Here is a 14907-nt window from a genome sequence, read left to right on the forward strand (position 1 = left end):
GTTAAAGTGGCTGTGAGTTTGTGGTTCTTCTTCTTGGTTAATATTCCTGCTGGTTCAGACTTTACCTCTCTGCATTGTTGGCTTTCTGTCAGTAAAACACTTGCAGGACCGGCTGTAGGTTGAAGCATGATGTATATGAGGTTTGAGACGCTGGTTCGGGGAATTTGCACGCCCACTCAGCTGTACTCCGGTGCTCCGGACTCAGAAGCACCCCCTATGTGAAAACATTCCGGATGTCGGTGCAGCTCAGTCTCATCTTACTCTCTCTTTTTCATGATAAGCTGTTTCCTCCTACAGCTCAGTCTGACTGAATCTGAAGATGTCTTAAGAGGTGCAGAAAGCCTGCGGCTCCTCTGATGTTACAGCAGGGCCTCCGCGGGTCTTTCTGAGAGCAGCCGGTGATGATAGATTATTTCCAGAGATGTAGCCGCACACCTCCTCCTGCTCCGTTATGTTACTTGGAAACCGTCAGAAATTAGCTGCGGAAAGTTTTTCTCTCCGGATGGAAGAAGTTTTGAGACAAAGCGGTCGCCACGGGGCTGTTTTCGCCCCTGTTTTGGTGAGTGAGGCTGAAGATTTGACTTTACTCTAACGTGTCAGTGATTGGTGTTACTTTATTAACAAAGCCTGCTGTCTCCCACCTCTCGCAAATGCACCTTTAATTGTTTTATTTACAGAGACATACTCATGTTGGAAAGCGTAGGCCTGCGGTGAATTTACTGGCTACATTAACATCTTACGGTAATTTATCTCACATCAGGTTATTATGGCTACTTTAACAACCTGCTTTACTTACACGAGGTTTGCAGACAGACAAATATTACATAATCACTTATATAGATGTTATGTATGAACCAACGTGTCATATACAAACATTAGGCCAAACCATCACATATAAAACTATAGTAGCGTATGCAAATAATATGTATATCGTATAGTCAGTGTAACTCACTGTAAGTGCATTATTTCTTGCATAATACTTTGGTGATATTTATTATTATTATTATTATTATGATTATTTATATTATTATTTTTGTTTGTTGTTAGTAATAATAATACTAAAACACTTATTTATATAGCCCCTCTCATATAAAAAATGCAGCACAAAGTACTACAACAAGGGAATTATGTGCACTGTATTCTTCACATGAGTGAATGTGAAACAGGCTAGCAAGGCAAATTTAATATAAATGGACATTTTAACAGTTTGAAATAAAAAAAATATAAGAAGCCATCATGCCTCAATGTTAGCAAGCGATACATCTTTACATAAAAAAATAATTAAATGATAAAATTATAAAATCATAAAATTGTAAAATCATTTATTGATAATATTAAGTATTTCCATTTTATGCTACTATACTTATATTTATGTAGTAGCTGTTGTTTCTCCGTAGAACAACATTTTACATTTAAAAATATGATCAGTTTATAAACTTCCCAAAATACAATACCAATCAGGCAACATTAAAGGTAGCTCCAACTTGAACACTTGAGCACAGGATCTAGATACCACCGCTGTATGCAGTTTTTACAGTTTTTTTTTTTTTTTTGTATGATTGATAATATCCCCTTTGGTTTTTATAAATGCATTTGGTTTCCTGATAGAGGAGGCCCTAACATCTAGAGACTGCAGAGTCAAATGGAAACCTTTTCAAACCACCACATAAACATCAGGTTGAACACTGCAGGTTTTGGTCACTATGCAATTAAGTTTTGACTTCTTTAGACTTGTTGCTTCTCTCCAAGCATCCTGGAAGTTGTTGACGTTGTGCCAGCTTGCTCAATAGATCAGTGTTTGAATTGTTAAAACAGGATGTTCCAGTGGCTAACTGTATTTTTTTCTTCTTGTCAGTAATAATGGATGAAACCAGGCTCTGAATGACACAATGTCTTGGGGGGAGTTCATCGAGCTCCGTGATCTGAGGACGGACAGAGAGCAGATCGAGCTGACACATGGCACACTTTCGCCCTGCTCACCTCCGCGCCTGGAGAGAGCCAATGCCCTGAGGATCAGTCCGGGGAAGGTCCCAGACCTGCTGAGCAGGGTGGGCATCATCAGACTCATGAGCAGCACCCAGGACCCCCAGCCTCCTGAGGAGAAGGGAGAGGGACACAACTTCCAGCCCTGCAGCCACGCTCAGCCCACGTGGTGCGACCTGTGTGGAGACTTCATCTGGGGCCTGTACAAGCAGAGCCTGCGGTGTGTCAGTGAGTTGGCTTACATGGGCTATTTGTGTGTGTGTGTTGATTGCTTCTGTGCATATGCATGATCAGAAATGATCAAAAGACAGAGAGTGGGAGGAAATTTGGTTAAACAGAGAAAAAACTGTGTAGGTGCAGTCCAAAATAACCCTGTACTCCTCGCTTGGTTTGCCATGTAATAAATGTTTTCCATGTTGGCATCTAACATGCATGCAGTTGTTTAACTAGTTTTGGTGGTGCGATCATTATCTCGGCTCAGGGTCGGCTGCAGACTTTCTCAAGACTTGTCTTAGAGTTGCATTAGTTAAACTTCCTTTTCAACAACTGAAACCCACAGAAATGTAGCTGTGGTTTGTTAAACATTTAGTGTGCAGAAAAAAATGCCTGTAATTTGAAAAATGAAACCACAATTAAATTGCAATGAGACATCTACACAAACACAGATCTTACACTGATGATGATTGTTATAACATTGAAATTAAATCATGAACAAATACACGTTTGTACACAGATACTGTAGTCTGAATTTATGTGACACAATATTTTATTTCTCCACCTGTTGAATTGCACTCAACAGGTGGAGTATCACAATTTCATAATCCAAAATACTTTACTGACTATTGTGTTACGTTACAGTCGCTCTGATGTAAGGCCTAGAGAATTGTAAGAATGGAGAATAATTATGAAAATATGTATAAAAAATATAAATACGTGCATTATGCTTAATACTAGTGTGTAAAATATAAAAAATATAAATATGTATAATATGCTAAGTAGGTAAAATGCGTAAAAAAAAAAGGAATATGTGCATTATGCTACATTACAATGTGTAAAACTAGTATGTGAAGGTTTAGAAAAATAAAATATGTGTACGATGCTACAATGTACAACACGATACATACATAAGATGGAATAAGAATATGTAGCCTACAATATGTGCATGAAATATACACTCAGGTGTAGTGTTGGTAAGAATAAATTAGGATGTTGAAGGAATATTGCACAGCTGAATAATTGCACAGTTTTGCGCCAGATGAATTATTGTGCCAGTATTTGTACAGTTAAGACAATGTTGCTTCTTCTATTTGAAGACAAGTGTTTGCCATTCATTTATGTATATATATATATATATATATATATATATATATATATATATACGTGTGTGTGTGTGTGTGTGTGTGTGTGTGTGTGTGTGTGACACAAGAGCAGAAGGTGGTAAAAGCAGGGGAGCACCTATTTGGAGTATCTGCAGTGACCATTAATGGCCAGAGGGGGACATCAGCCATTTATGAATGCGCTGTACAATAACAACACATGCATGTTTACTGTTGACAGTTTCTTCATATGCATTTATGTGCATGTCTTTCTGCTCTTACAGACTGTAGATTCACGTGTCACTACCGCTGTCGTGCTCTGATCCGGTTGGACTGCAGCTGGGACCGAGGCTCTGTGGCCGACCACACATGCGTGGTGGAGCACACCATAGAGACGGACACAAATGTGGTAAGGACCTCTGTATGTGGCAGTATAACTGGCTCAATTTCTTTAACCCTTTGAAACCTGGATCAACATCACTTTTCTTCTGCTGTGTTCAGACACCTTCAACAGTATTTAAACCTTCAACATTTGAGCAAATTGGTTTGCTTTCTTTCAAAACCATGAGCAAAAAACTTGGCAGCAAGTACTCTGCAAATTGCAAGAAATGTGAAGATTTGTAAAATTCTTATTGTTGAGAATCTAGGGGAAAAAAATGTCAAAAAATATATTCATAAATTATCATAATTATATATTTAAGATTATTTTACAGGATTGTTATTGTTATTTGTGAACACTTTTTAGGGTTGTTTCTTTTTTATTATTTTCATTTTTTGTCTTTAACTTATTTTTCTTTGGGTTTAAAAAATATAATAATTTTCAGGTCATTTTCTTGTTCTTTTTACTTTTTTTTTTTGCTAAATTTTGGCTCATTTATTATGTTTTTTAAAGACATAAAGCCAATTTGCTAAGGTCTCAAAGGGTTTAATCAGAAGTGGTTATAGTCATTGTTTTTTTTTTTATGGCATCTGTAAAAAAAAAAGTTATTGCCATATTGTGGTTACTATTAAAAACGAGACAGAGAGTGAGGAAACTGGTAGCTTCTACAAGCCTCCGCTTTGCACATTATATTCTACCTGATAGTTCTGCTGGCCTGCTTTAGGGAACAAAATCAGTTGTTTAAGGACCAAATATGGGAACCATCTGACATGGCAATAAAGACACATCATCAAACCAGTTCCACTTACTGCAAACTGGGGAAGTTTGTTATTGTCGAGAAACACAAATCGTTTTAACATATTGTTATTGCCTTTTGCAAGACCTGGTTCAGGTTATTTAATTACGACAGTGAAAGCCCTCAGCATGCTGTTTCACCCAACAACAAAGTTAAATAGTAAAAATCAAATGATATTTAACAAGATTTTATTTGAGTAAGTTAAAACTAATGTACTACAAACAATACAAATATTGACACAGACAATCCTGGTAGCAAATTCGCAAATTTGTATCGTGGCAGTCTATCGAGTACATCAGGGATGATGTTTTTTTTGTAGGTAACCCCAGAAATTAGCATCACCCCCTCTATGAAAAGCCAATGGCATTTTTCCTCTGGATTTTGGATTAGTACAGAAAATAAGCTTTGTGTAAAACAAACATTTACACATTTTCCTCAGGGAATGAACACCAATTCTATGATTTTTGAGGCCTAAATTAAATCTCCAAAAGTCAGAAGCTAAATGTTATGCAAAAAGTGACCGCTTCATGCTTTAAATGTCATAGTGGGGAATTTACCAACGTATTTTATGTCTCAGAACAAAACATGAAAATCTCTTATGCTAGTGTCAACCACAGTCCTTATTTAATCTAACCAAAAGCCCATTCAAGGAATCCATTGACTTCAAGAAGAGGGAAACCAGAAATGCAAAAATGCTGACTCATTTCCTTTCAAGGAACATGGGAAGAAAGCAATGAGCAAAATAATTTTATATATATATATATATATATATATATATAGATATATAGATAGATAGATAGATAGATAGATATAGATATATATACTTTTTTGGGTTGTTTTCTTGTTTGTATTTGTTTTTTACTCTCTTTTTTTGCTTGTTTTTAGGTACTTTTCTTGTAACTTTTTGTTGTGGCAAATCTTTTGCAAATTTGGCCATGCCTTATTAATTTGCTCATTGCCTTCTCCTCATTTTAAATCAATTTTCTTATAATCCTCCCCTCTTTTTTTCATAACTAATTCTTAGGTAACTTTTTTTTTGTTGCCTGTTATTAATTTCTTGCAATTTGCAGGACATTTCTTGTCAATTTTCTCCTCATCTCTCAGGAAGAAATCAAACCGGTTTGTTTAGGTTTCAAAGGGTCAAACAGCTCGTGAAAGGCATCCGGACACAGCACAAGAAAACTGATGTCAGTCCACCTCTATGTTAATTAAAAACGTCTGTTGTGCAAAGGGCCTATGCACATAAAACCTTCAGCACCTCCAACAAACAGTATCTAACCATGTCCTCATACTGTTCTCGCTCTGCTGAGCAGCCTGCTGAAGTTTTTACATTCCAGTCGTCGTTTGATAAGCGACAGGTGTTTGATAGAGAGGGAATTAAGCCCGTTACCAGGAGACCGTATCCTGCTGCCTTGAACAACAACTGGCTCGCAGCCTTGAATCCTGACTTCATAAATAACACTGTGGTGCAGTAAAGCTGAGTGAAGAGTCTTCTTATTGTAAGATTTTAGTTACACAGCAGCCATGACTTGATTTGCTGAAAAAGCATGAATATACCATTGATGATGGCTCTGTTCGAGTGGACCAATAAGAAGTGCCAGCAATGCAAAAAGCTGTAATTAATGAATAAACAACACCTGCTATGACCTAAAATATCTGCAACACAACCAAAGAAAAAGCAAGACAACTTCAATATCTTATCGTTTTCGCTTCTGTAAGATTTGTACGGTTTGTGCCACCAAAATGTTTCACCTATGGTTCAATCAGAGTTCGGTGTAAGATTGTTGGAACAGCTGGAGGGTGTCTGGGTGTAGCGGCATACTGAGGTTTTATCACTTCACATTGGGAGGCTCCAAAGTATTTCCTGGTAGTACACATTAGCCAATATATGCTGATAGACAAGAAGATATGACCAGCTCCTTACCGTGTGAGAACAACGAGGATATTTTACAAATATCTACAATGGTTGGACTCTTGGGCTCTTGGTTTTATATTTTCGTTGCTGTTAATTGAATAAATCAAAAAGGTATGCTATGGGTGGCAAGTTCCAGATGGACAAAAACAGAAAAGAGGATTGTATATCTGTCTCAAAATCATAGCTACAGAAAAAAGCCTTTCATCTCAGCTTTAAATGCTGTTCATTTTCTAGCAGAAATTAAATCTGATTATAGTTTTCTGTAGTCAGATTCTCAAAACAAGAGCTATACACTTGGTACAGAACTTTCAGTCACATTTTAGTATCAGTCATACTGGTGGTTTAAAAAAGAGTTTACACTACAGTATTTGCATACTGAAAATTAGGGTTGTAATATTCTCTCGAATACTGATATGATACCAGATCTTTTTCCCAAATTTAAAAACTGTTTCTGTCACTCGGTGGAGCTTGTTTATTTCAAACAACTGAGTTCCAAACAATATTTTGTTATTATAAAAATAGAAAAAAAGAGATTATTTGATTTCAGACAGTTTTGTAACAGTACATGCAAGCATGTGGAGCGTGGAGTCTGGTCGCATTTATCAGAACTTTCAGAAAAATCAGCGTCCCAGTTATAATTATGACTTGGAAGTTGACAATCAAACCCATTACAACTCGAGCAAAAGTTGTTTTACAAAAACAATACATTTTTAAACCATAGGAACTTTTTCACACCCTTAAATGCCTTGTTTTGTCCACAACCCAAAGATATTTAGTTTTGAAATTATTCACATTTAAGAAGCTGGAATCACAAAAATGTGACTTTTTTATCTTGAAAATTAATCAAACCAAATAATCAATTAATGAATTAACACTAATAATACTAACTGATTTATTGTTTCATCTCTATATCGATGTATAATTCCTGCAGTGCCCCAAATTTTCCATTGTTCAACTAATATTGATTCATTGACAAATGTGTCAATGCTCCTGGAATCATCACACCTGTATCAATGTTTTCACATATATAGAAGGCCTATAGTGTGCCCCAGGGATGGTGTTTTTCTGTAGGCCAATCCATTAGCTCCCTCGTCAAAAATCCTGTGGGATTTTTCCACTGGATTTGGGATTATTGCAGAAAATAAGGTCTGTGTTAAACAAACGTTTACACTGCTTACACATTTTGTTCAGCAAGATAATCTTCTCAAATTAATACCACTTTAAGAATTTGTGAGGCCCAAATGCAATAGCCAAAATTGAAAAGCTATTGCTAGGCAAAAGCAAACTACACTGTCATATCACCATCACTACAGTCTGTAAAGCTGTGTCTTGTACAGTTCAATGTCATGATGTTCTGTACTCTCATTTGTTAGCAACCTGCTTTTTTTAGACACATAAAAGCTTCAGTGTTCAAAGCTGGGTATTTACTGATGTATTTTATGTTGTAGAGCAAAATGTAAAGGTGTCACCTGCTGAAAAAAACCCCAGCTAAAAACCAGTTTATGCTGGTGGCTTGTTTTAATTGGTTTTAGCTGGTTGAAAATGGCAATGATCCTGATCTGGTTCTTGCTGGTCTTTGATGGTTTAGGTTTATGGCCAGCAGTTGGACATGCTGGTTTGACAAGCCTGAAGCTGCACATATTTATATTCATGCATATCCCATGACAGTAGACTTCACTGATTTATGCCCCTTTCATACTTTCTTCTTATGACACTGTTATTTATCCATACTCAAGGACACTGATTTGGTTTCAATTTTAAAAAGAAACTTCAATAGATAAACCAGCTGGAGTGACCATCACAAGCTGGTATGACCAGCTAAACCATCGTAATTATGCAAAAACATACCTTCAACTGGTCAAACAAGCTGGTCAACTAGTTTAACCATCTCAAGCTGTTTTTATAAGGGTCTAAAGATTGTCAACAGACCTTATTTAAGGCTTTTAACCAGAAACCCATCCAAAAAAGTCATTGACATTGAGACAAGGGAAGCGGAGGTGCTGAAATGCAAACTGATTTATAGGTTTTAGGACTCATTACTGGAGTTCTCTGAGCCTGTTTCCTAAGTAGTAGCATATAGGGTTATCTCCCTCTTTTCCCAGATGAATGGCATGGTTTTCACCACTCTCAATCTTTTTAAACTAGACGAGGAAAACTTTAACTTTACTCTGCAGTGTATAATTTTTGTTTTATGCCTATAAGTTTGCGTCTTTGCAGCTCATAAATTGAGGAATAATGCGGCTCACATGTCTCCTCCGGCTGTGTGGTGTGACCAGAGTGACCATTCATCACATGACAGATTCAGCGGGGAAGCAGCAGCGGCAGTATCCGTGGGAGAGGAAGGGGGCGGCGGCAGCAGTGAGACAGAGAGTGGGGGGGGGGGGAGGGTGGTGCGATGAAGTCTTTGGTATTTCCCCCTCTCCGTCCAATCGCGACCGGCTGCGGTGGTTTTGTGTATTTTCCAATCCCCCCCCCCGAGGCCCGGGGTGGGGCCTCGGCGGGGGGAAGGAAGCGAGGCAGCAAGGGCGGGGGCCCGATAACATCCTGTTTCACACAGTTTGTACAGTGGAAACGTGGCCGGTAGACTAACAAGTTAGAGGAAAAAGAGTGAAGTTTTTTAGTCGATTAGACTGTTTTTTATCAAAGGCGCTACAGACATATTTCGTCCTCTGCGAGACTAGCTAACTAACAGTTGAAGTCAGCCGTTAATTGCCGTTATTCCGAACATTCCAGCTAGGCTTCCGTTTAGCCATTAAGCTAACTAAAAGTGAGTAATTTCAACACTTTTAGTCGTCGTATCTAAAGTTTCGGTTCTTGACTCTGGTGTTAAACGTTTTGCCGGTGGTCAGCATGACGAACGAGGCTAGCAGCTCGGACAAAACTCCGTCCTTCGAGATGACTTGGGGCAGCTCCACCAGCAGCGGCTACTGCAGCGAGGAGGAGTCCGACTCCGAGTTCGAGCAGTACTTCACCGCCCGGACATCTTTCTTCCCCAAAGCCCGGAAAGCTAACGTTAATGCTAACGTGAAGAAGGTGAGAAGTCGAAAAAAAGCACTCGAAATAATCGTTTGGCTTGATTAAAAAGTCTAAATGTAAAAGGGGAAGTGAGACCAGAAAGAAAAATGGGTGATGGGTGGTTCATCATCTCGCGTTACTTGATATTTCTGACCTGTCTGACTGTTTTTATTGTTTTAGTGAAATATTGTAGCCATACTTTTTGTGGGGGGGTCAAAGGTCATGGTGTTTTGGAGCCGATATGCGTGTTTTGGGGCACCCCAGCAGAGAGGATGCTTTCTTTGAGAGTTTGCAGACTTTTAGGGTGGAGTTCAGGTTGCTCCAGTTTTTTTTGGTAAACCTACTTGAGTTGTTGAAACCTGCATGTCAGCGGTGGGAAAAGGCACACACTGGATTTGCTATAGTTAATCTTTTTTTATTATTTCAACAAGCACAGACCCACAGCTGAACTCATGCTGAGAACAACCCAGATTTTATGACGCACACCGGCTTCTCCAGTTTCCATCTTAACACCCACTATTCATGGGCTGTTCAGGTTTTTCATACTCATTTCTCAATCACAGATGATTCATGCATTGTTTTGGATTTGTTCATTCGCTGCTCTTATTGTCACCCACACCCTCTCACAGATCAGCTTTCTTTGTTGAGAAACAGATGCTGTTTACTGTAAAAACACAGTGAACAGCATTGAGATTGAGTCACTTTGTGTCTCTGTGCAGGAGCAGTTTTTGATTTAAGTTGTTGGCACAGTCAGCTCTGTGTTTATTTGACATGGCACTCCTTTTGTGGACATGTAGAGACACAGTTGCTGGATTTGTTTATCCTGCTACTGTTGCCTTTTGGGAACTTGGCTCTCACATTGATTTATTGACTTGTTAGCAGCTGCATATTAACTCTACAGCCTTTCAATCTACTTAAGGATGGCTGCAATTGATCTTCTGCCTGACGTTGATTTATAAGCTTGCCAGCCCTTTTAATATTTGCAACTTCTTTGCCTGATATGTTGTTTTTTGTTGGACAATTCAATGTCATGAAATAAGATGGAGGTAGCTTAGAGTTAAATACATTTTCATCATTTCTTCTTCTAAAAAAAAACCCAAAACCTTTATTCAGAAATGCTTATTTGCAATAGTTAAGTAGTCTGCCTAAGTTTCAGTGCAGCATCCCTAGATGCTGAACATTGATTTTTGCTCCTCAGGAAACCCCCTGCTTCCACCTCAGGGGATTAGCTGGAGTACAGTACGGAAAATAAGTTCAGTTGCCTCTTCTGTTGAATTTTCTCTCTACACAGGAAATACCACTTGTTCAGTCCACTCAGGAAAAGCCCTAATTGAGCTAACGGTCATGCAGATGGCGAATGTGCATGACTGAAACATGACTGCGATGGTGCGGTTGATGAGGCAGCTGACTTCACAGGATGTGTCTGCAAAACAAGGGAGGGCATTGTCTGTCCCACTTGTGAGAGCCAGAGAGGGGAGGCTATTTTTACATGAATACCAAGTTGAGGAATGCAGTGCAGAGCCGTTGGTCCCAGTGATTGCAAACAGCTGCACGATGCACAGACCCCTCCTTCCTCTGCCCCTCCTTGAGCGAGGAGTGTGAGCGGTCTAACAGGATTGGGCAGAGCTGACATCATCGTTTTTGCCTCTGCTGCGTTGTCAGGAAGTTGAGTGTCTGATGCAACTGGTGCTTGCTGTTAGAAACGAAGGGGGCTGAACAGAGAGTTAATTATAATCCCCTTAAGCAACATGCAATGAAAACACCCATTCTCACTTCCTGAAAAACGTATTTTTAAACATACAATTTTTTTTATTAGGGATGTTCTGATCAAGTTTTTTGCTCCCAATCCAAGTCATTTGATATTGACTATGTGGCAATGCTGAGTCCTGATCCAATACTTGCATTTACTTCGATAATACAACTGCACAATGCATACCTCAAGTACTTTCAAGTATGTTTTTTTTTTTTTTTATTAATCCAGTTTATATGCTTGACAGTTTAATAGCTCTGCAATGCAATACAAGAACATGTCTGCATCCAAACAGTTCCCAAAAGTTTTTTATTTTATTTTTTAGAAAATGAAGTAAACAAAAAATATTTTTATATGGCTTATATGGCATCTTATCACAATTCCACTTCGTGAGGCATTTCTTTTTGTTTGTTCAATAAAAGAACCAAGTAAACAAACAAAAATGTGTCTTCAGGAATAGCTCTCAAATTCCAATTTGTGCAGCATTGTAATTAAAAGCACAATATGCTATGTAATATAATCACAATTCTACTTCAGAGTAGTAGTATTGCTGAACTTTAACATTCCCAGACACAACAAATAAAAAGCTACAGCATTATAGTAAAATTTGCTCACTAAAAATGAACAATAAAAAATGTAATTCCACATAAAGTGGTGTAAGAGCTGAAGTTAATCATGAAAAAAAGTTTGTACTCTTTGTAGTAGCAGCATTACAATAAAACCTAAACATCTGCCACAAATTGTGCTCGCTGTTTACAACACCTGTGTGTTGGTGGACGTAAATAAAGGATCTAGAGGGATGGATGCTCAAAATAAGAGATCACAATCAATTAAAAAATGCGGTGATTGGGCCTGATACTGATCCTTCAGATCCGATCGGGACATCCCTAGTTAGAGCAGCATGTTGAGATTTTTTTCCACCATGTTAAGGTCTTAACCTTACTCAAAGGGTTATCAAGACTTCTCTCATGTTTTTAGGGTTGGTACAAAAAATAAAAGTACTCCATGACATCTGGAATAATCCCTGAGCTTGACATAATCATTATTATAAGAAAATAGTGTCCCGTGGCTGTATATGGTGTCCGTTCTCGCACTGGTGTACTGTGTGTGTGTAGTGTGCAGGGGTTTTGCTTGTTCCTGTTGTGGTTTGGAGGTGAGCACTGACACCTGCTGGTTTAACACTGTAACTCCTCACTGTCCCCTCCAGGATGAACAAATTGAGTGGGGAAAACAGGAGCTGACAACTGCAGATATTCAGCAGAAGGTGAAGGAGTACAACGCACAAATCAACAGCAATCTGTTCATGAACATGGTCAGTAGTGATGAGTCTCAAACATATCCATGCATTTTGGTGTAAACATGTTTTTCCTTCAGTGTAACATTTTTATTTTTTTTTTCTCAACAGAACAAAGATGGCTCCTACACTGGTTTCATAAAGGTGCAGTTCAAGTTGGCGCGTCCTGTGTCGGTTCCACCTCCAAAGAAAGGAGGCAACGATGCTGGAGGGAAGAGAGCTGGCGGAGTGAAGCGCCGCACCTCTTTCTACCTGCCGAAGGATGCATCCAAGCATCTGCACATCAGCTCACGCACCTCTGCTCGTGAGGTCATCGAGGCTTTGTTAAAAAAGTTTACTGTGGTGGACAATCCTGGCAAGTTTGCTCTGTTTGAGCGCAGCGAGCGTCATGACCAAGGTATCGCTTCTATTGTTCACATGCTGAACTAGTATTCACCTATTTTTAATCATAAACTGAATGTTGCATGCTAAATTTTGTCTATTGTCTGCCTCTTTCAAGTTTATGTTCGCAAGGTGTCTGATGATGAGCGCCCCCTCCGTCTGCGTCTGTCTGCTGGGCCCAACGAGAAAGTCCTCAGCTTTGTTCTGAAAGAGAATGAAACTGGAGAAGTTAATGTGAGTGCAACATGAACACGAAAACAAAGCCAGAGAGACAGTACACCTGCTTTTAACTGCATTCGCATGACGGCTGCCTTGTGTGTCCCACGTCCGTTTGAATGTGGTTGTGTACATCCTCAGAATTAAACGCTACATGTCTGCAAGATGCAATACACACATGAACATTATCAGCACACAAAGTTTGAAGACAAGCTAATACCAAGTATGTAATTACCTGCTTAGGTATGATGTGTCATCACCACTAGGCTTGTCTATTTTTTTATCTCATTCATGACACAGCTGGTTGTCTACGCGAACGTGTGGTTAAAAAGCAAGTATATCTCTGGCTCAAGAGATTAAAATCGTTGATCAACTTTATACACTAATTCGTTGTTTCTCTCCTTTCAGTGGCATGCCTTCTCTATGCCTGAGCTGAAGAACTTCCTGCGCATTCTGCAGAGAGAAGAAGAGGAGCACGTCAAGCAGATAGTGCAGCGGTACGCTCTGGCCCGCACTAAGATGCGTGAGGCTCTGGCTGGCTCGACCCCTGGCTGAGACGACTCTGCACTCGGGGTTAAACATGCACCTCTTGGCTGGACAATCGCCTGAAGATGACAGTCATCGCTGCATCCAAAGATCCCAGATAATGAAACTCGAAACGCCTCTTGTGTGAACGAGAGAGTGAGACAGGGCGCAAGACAATGAGAGAGAAAGAGCTAGCGCGAATGTGCGTGTGAAATGATGCGAGAGATGCGAAGTGCCTTACACCTGGAGAGTCTGATGTGCCTGAGAGAATGAGTTGAGAGACGTGACGACTGGCAGATGAGACAGTGGTTGGATCCAGTTATGTCTGTAGCTATTGGGTACCGTCGGATTATCCTGTTTACCTCAGCAGTGTCACTTTAACTAAGAAAATGTCAAATTTTTAGGTATGAACAAAATCACTGATAATACCTTTTTAGATGCTAAAGTTGAGCCCCTTGTTGTAATTGAGCTGATAATCAAGCGTCTGGAAGTTACATTCCTTTTATATTTTTCCAGATCATAAACTTGGTAACATGTCCACTCATGGTGAGGGTTTCTGGCACAACTTCACCCTCTACCAGGGTGCGCAGAGAAGGAAAATAAGTCTAAAGAGGTCAAAGCTCCAGCAAAACTTGTAGTATTTAGAATGGCTTTATCTGAAGACCAAACCATTTCAGCGTGTGGCATTTATCATCCCAAAAGCTGCTTTAAATATTTCAAGTGTTGCTGGAGCTTTGACCTCAACATGTCCCATCTGCGGTGCCAAGTTTAGATAAACTCCGAAAACCATACTTCTTAACTGCCATATTGACATTTTCATTCATCGTTTTAGAAAGTTAAATACACATTTGTTGCTGAAAGGTATCTGGATTTTCATTTTACCCAGGCTCAAAAATCTGCCACGTCCTCTCGACACCCCCGATGGGTGCAACTCTTTTTTTTATTTTACTGTCAAATTGTGAATTTGACAGATGTATGGACATTTGTATGCAATTTTATGAATGTCAGAGAGAGAGCAGTGTCACTTTGGTTGACTGGAATCATGAATGAATATTGGTATACATGTGTTTCACTGAAAGCTGTTTTCATTCCTTACATCTTTGTTATTTCTGTCCTTGAAAATGTTTTGTCTCCTGTTTTCTCAATTTTACTATCATCTGTTTCTCAATTTACTATCATCTCTTTTCTTAGTTAACTATCATCTGTTTCTTAGTTTACTACCGTTGTATCCGTCTATGCACATATTTACATGTTGAAGAAACAATTCAAACTGTCGTGACAAATGTGCACTGCGTTCAGTAAAGAGTTTTCCAGTTCAAATAAGTTTTTGTATTTTT

At 39.1% G+C, this 14907-nt stretch overlaps 1 protein-coding gene across 3 annotated transcripts; it reads left to right on the forward strand.

Moving 5' to 3' along the window:
* The first annotated feature begins 271 nt into the window (after positions 1 to 271).
* On the forward strand, positions 272 to 14890 carry LOC121958123 (ras association domain-containing protein 1-like). 3 transcript variants are annotated; one of them, XM_042507004.1, is made up of 8 exons: positions 272 to 559; positions 678 to 741; positions 1856 to 2211; positions 3584 to 3708; positions 12362 to 12466; positions 12560 to 12845; positions 12948 to 13063; positions 13454 to 14890. In XM_042507004.1, the coding sequence occupies exons 3-8, from the start codon at positions 1890 to 1892 to the stop codon at positions 13598 to 13600; spliced, it is 1101 nt and encodes a 366-aa protein (XP_042362938.1). In that variant the 5' UTR covers positions 272 to 559; positions 678 to 741; positions 1856 to 1889; the 3' UTR covers positions 13601 to 14890. The 3 variants fall into 3 exon arrangements, with proteins under 3 accessions (XP_042362938.1, XP_042362931.1, XP_042362946.1); XM_042506997.1 differs by lacking the exon at positions 678 to 741; XM_042507012.1 differs by lacking the exons at positions 272 to 559; positions 678 to 741; positions 1856 to 2211; positions 3584 to 3708 and adding an exon at positions 8925 to 9422.
* Positions 14891 to 14907: the final 17 nt, after the last annotated feature.

Source organism: Plectropomus leopardus, chromosome 2 (assembly GCF_008729295.1).
Source record: "Plectropomus leopardus isolate mb chromosome 2, YSFRI_Pleo_2.0, whole genome shotgun sequence".
Taxonomy (NCBI): Eukaryota; Metazoa; Chordata; class Actinopteri; order Perciformes; family Serranidae; genus Plectropomus; species Plectropomus leopardus.

Excerpts from the sequence above, each read along its gene's own strand:
- LOC121958123 (XM_042507004.1), top strand. The coding sequence starts at position 1,890 with ATGTCTTGGGGGGAGTTCATCGAGCTCCGTGATCTGAGGACGGACAGA. Across the intron at positions 2,212-3,583 it reads GCAGAGCCTGCGGTGTGTCA|ACTGTAGATTCACGTGTCAC; the intron begins GTGAGTTGGCTT and ends CTGCTCTTACAG. Across the intron at positions 13,064-13,453 it reads ATGAAACTGGAGAAGTTAAT|TGGCATGCCTTCTCTATGCC; the intron begins GTGAGTGCAACA and ends CTCTCCTTTCAG.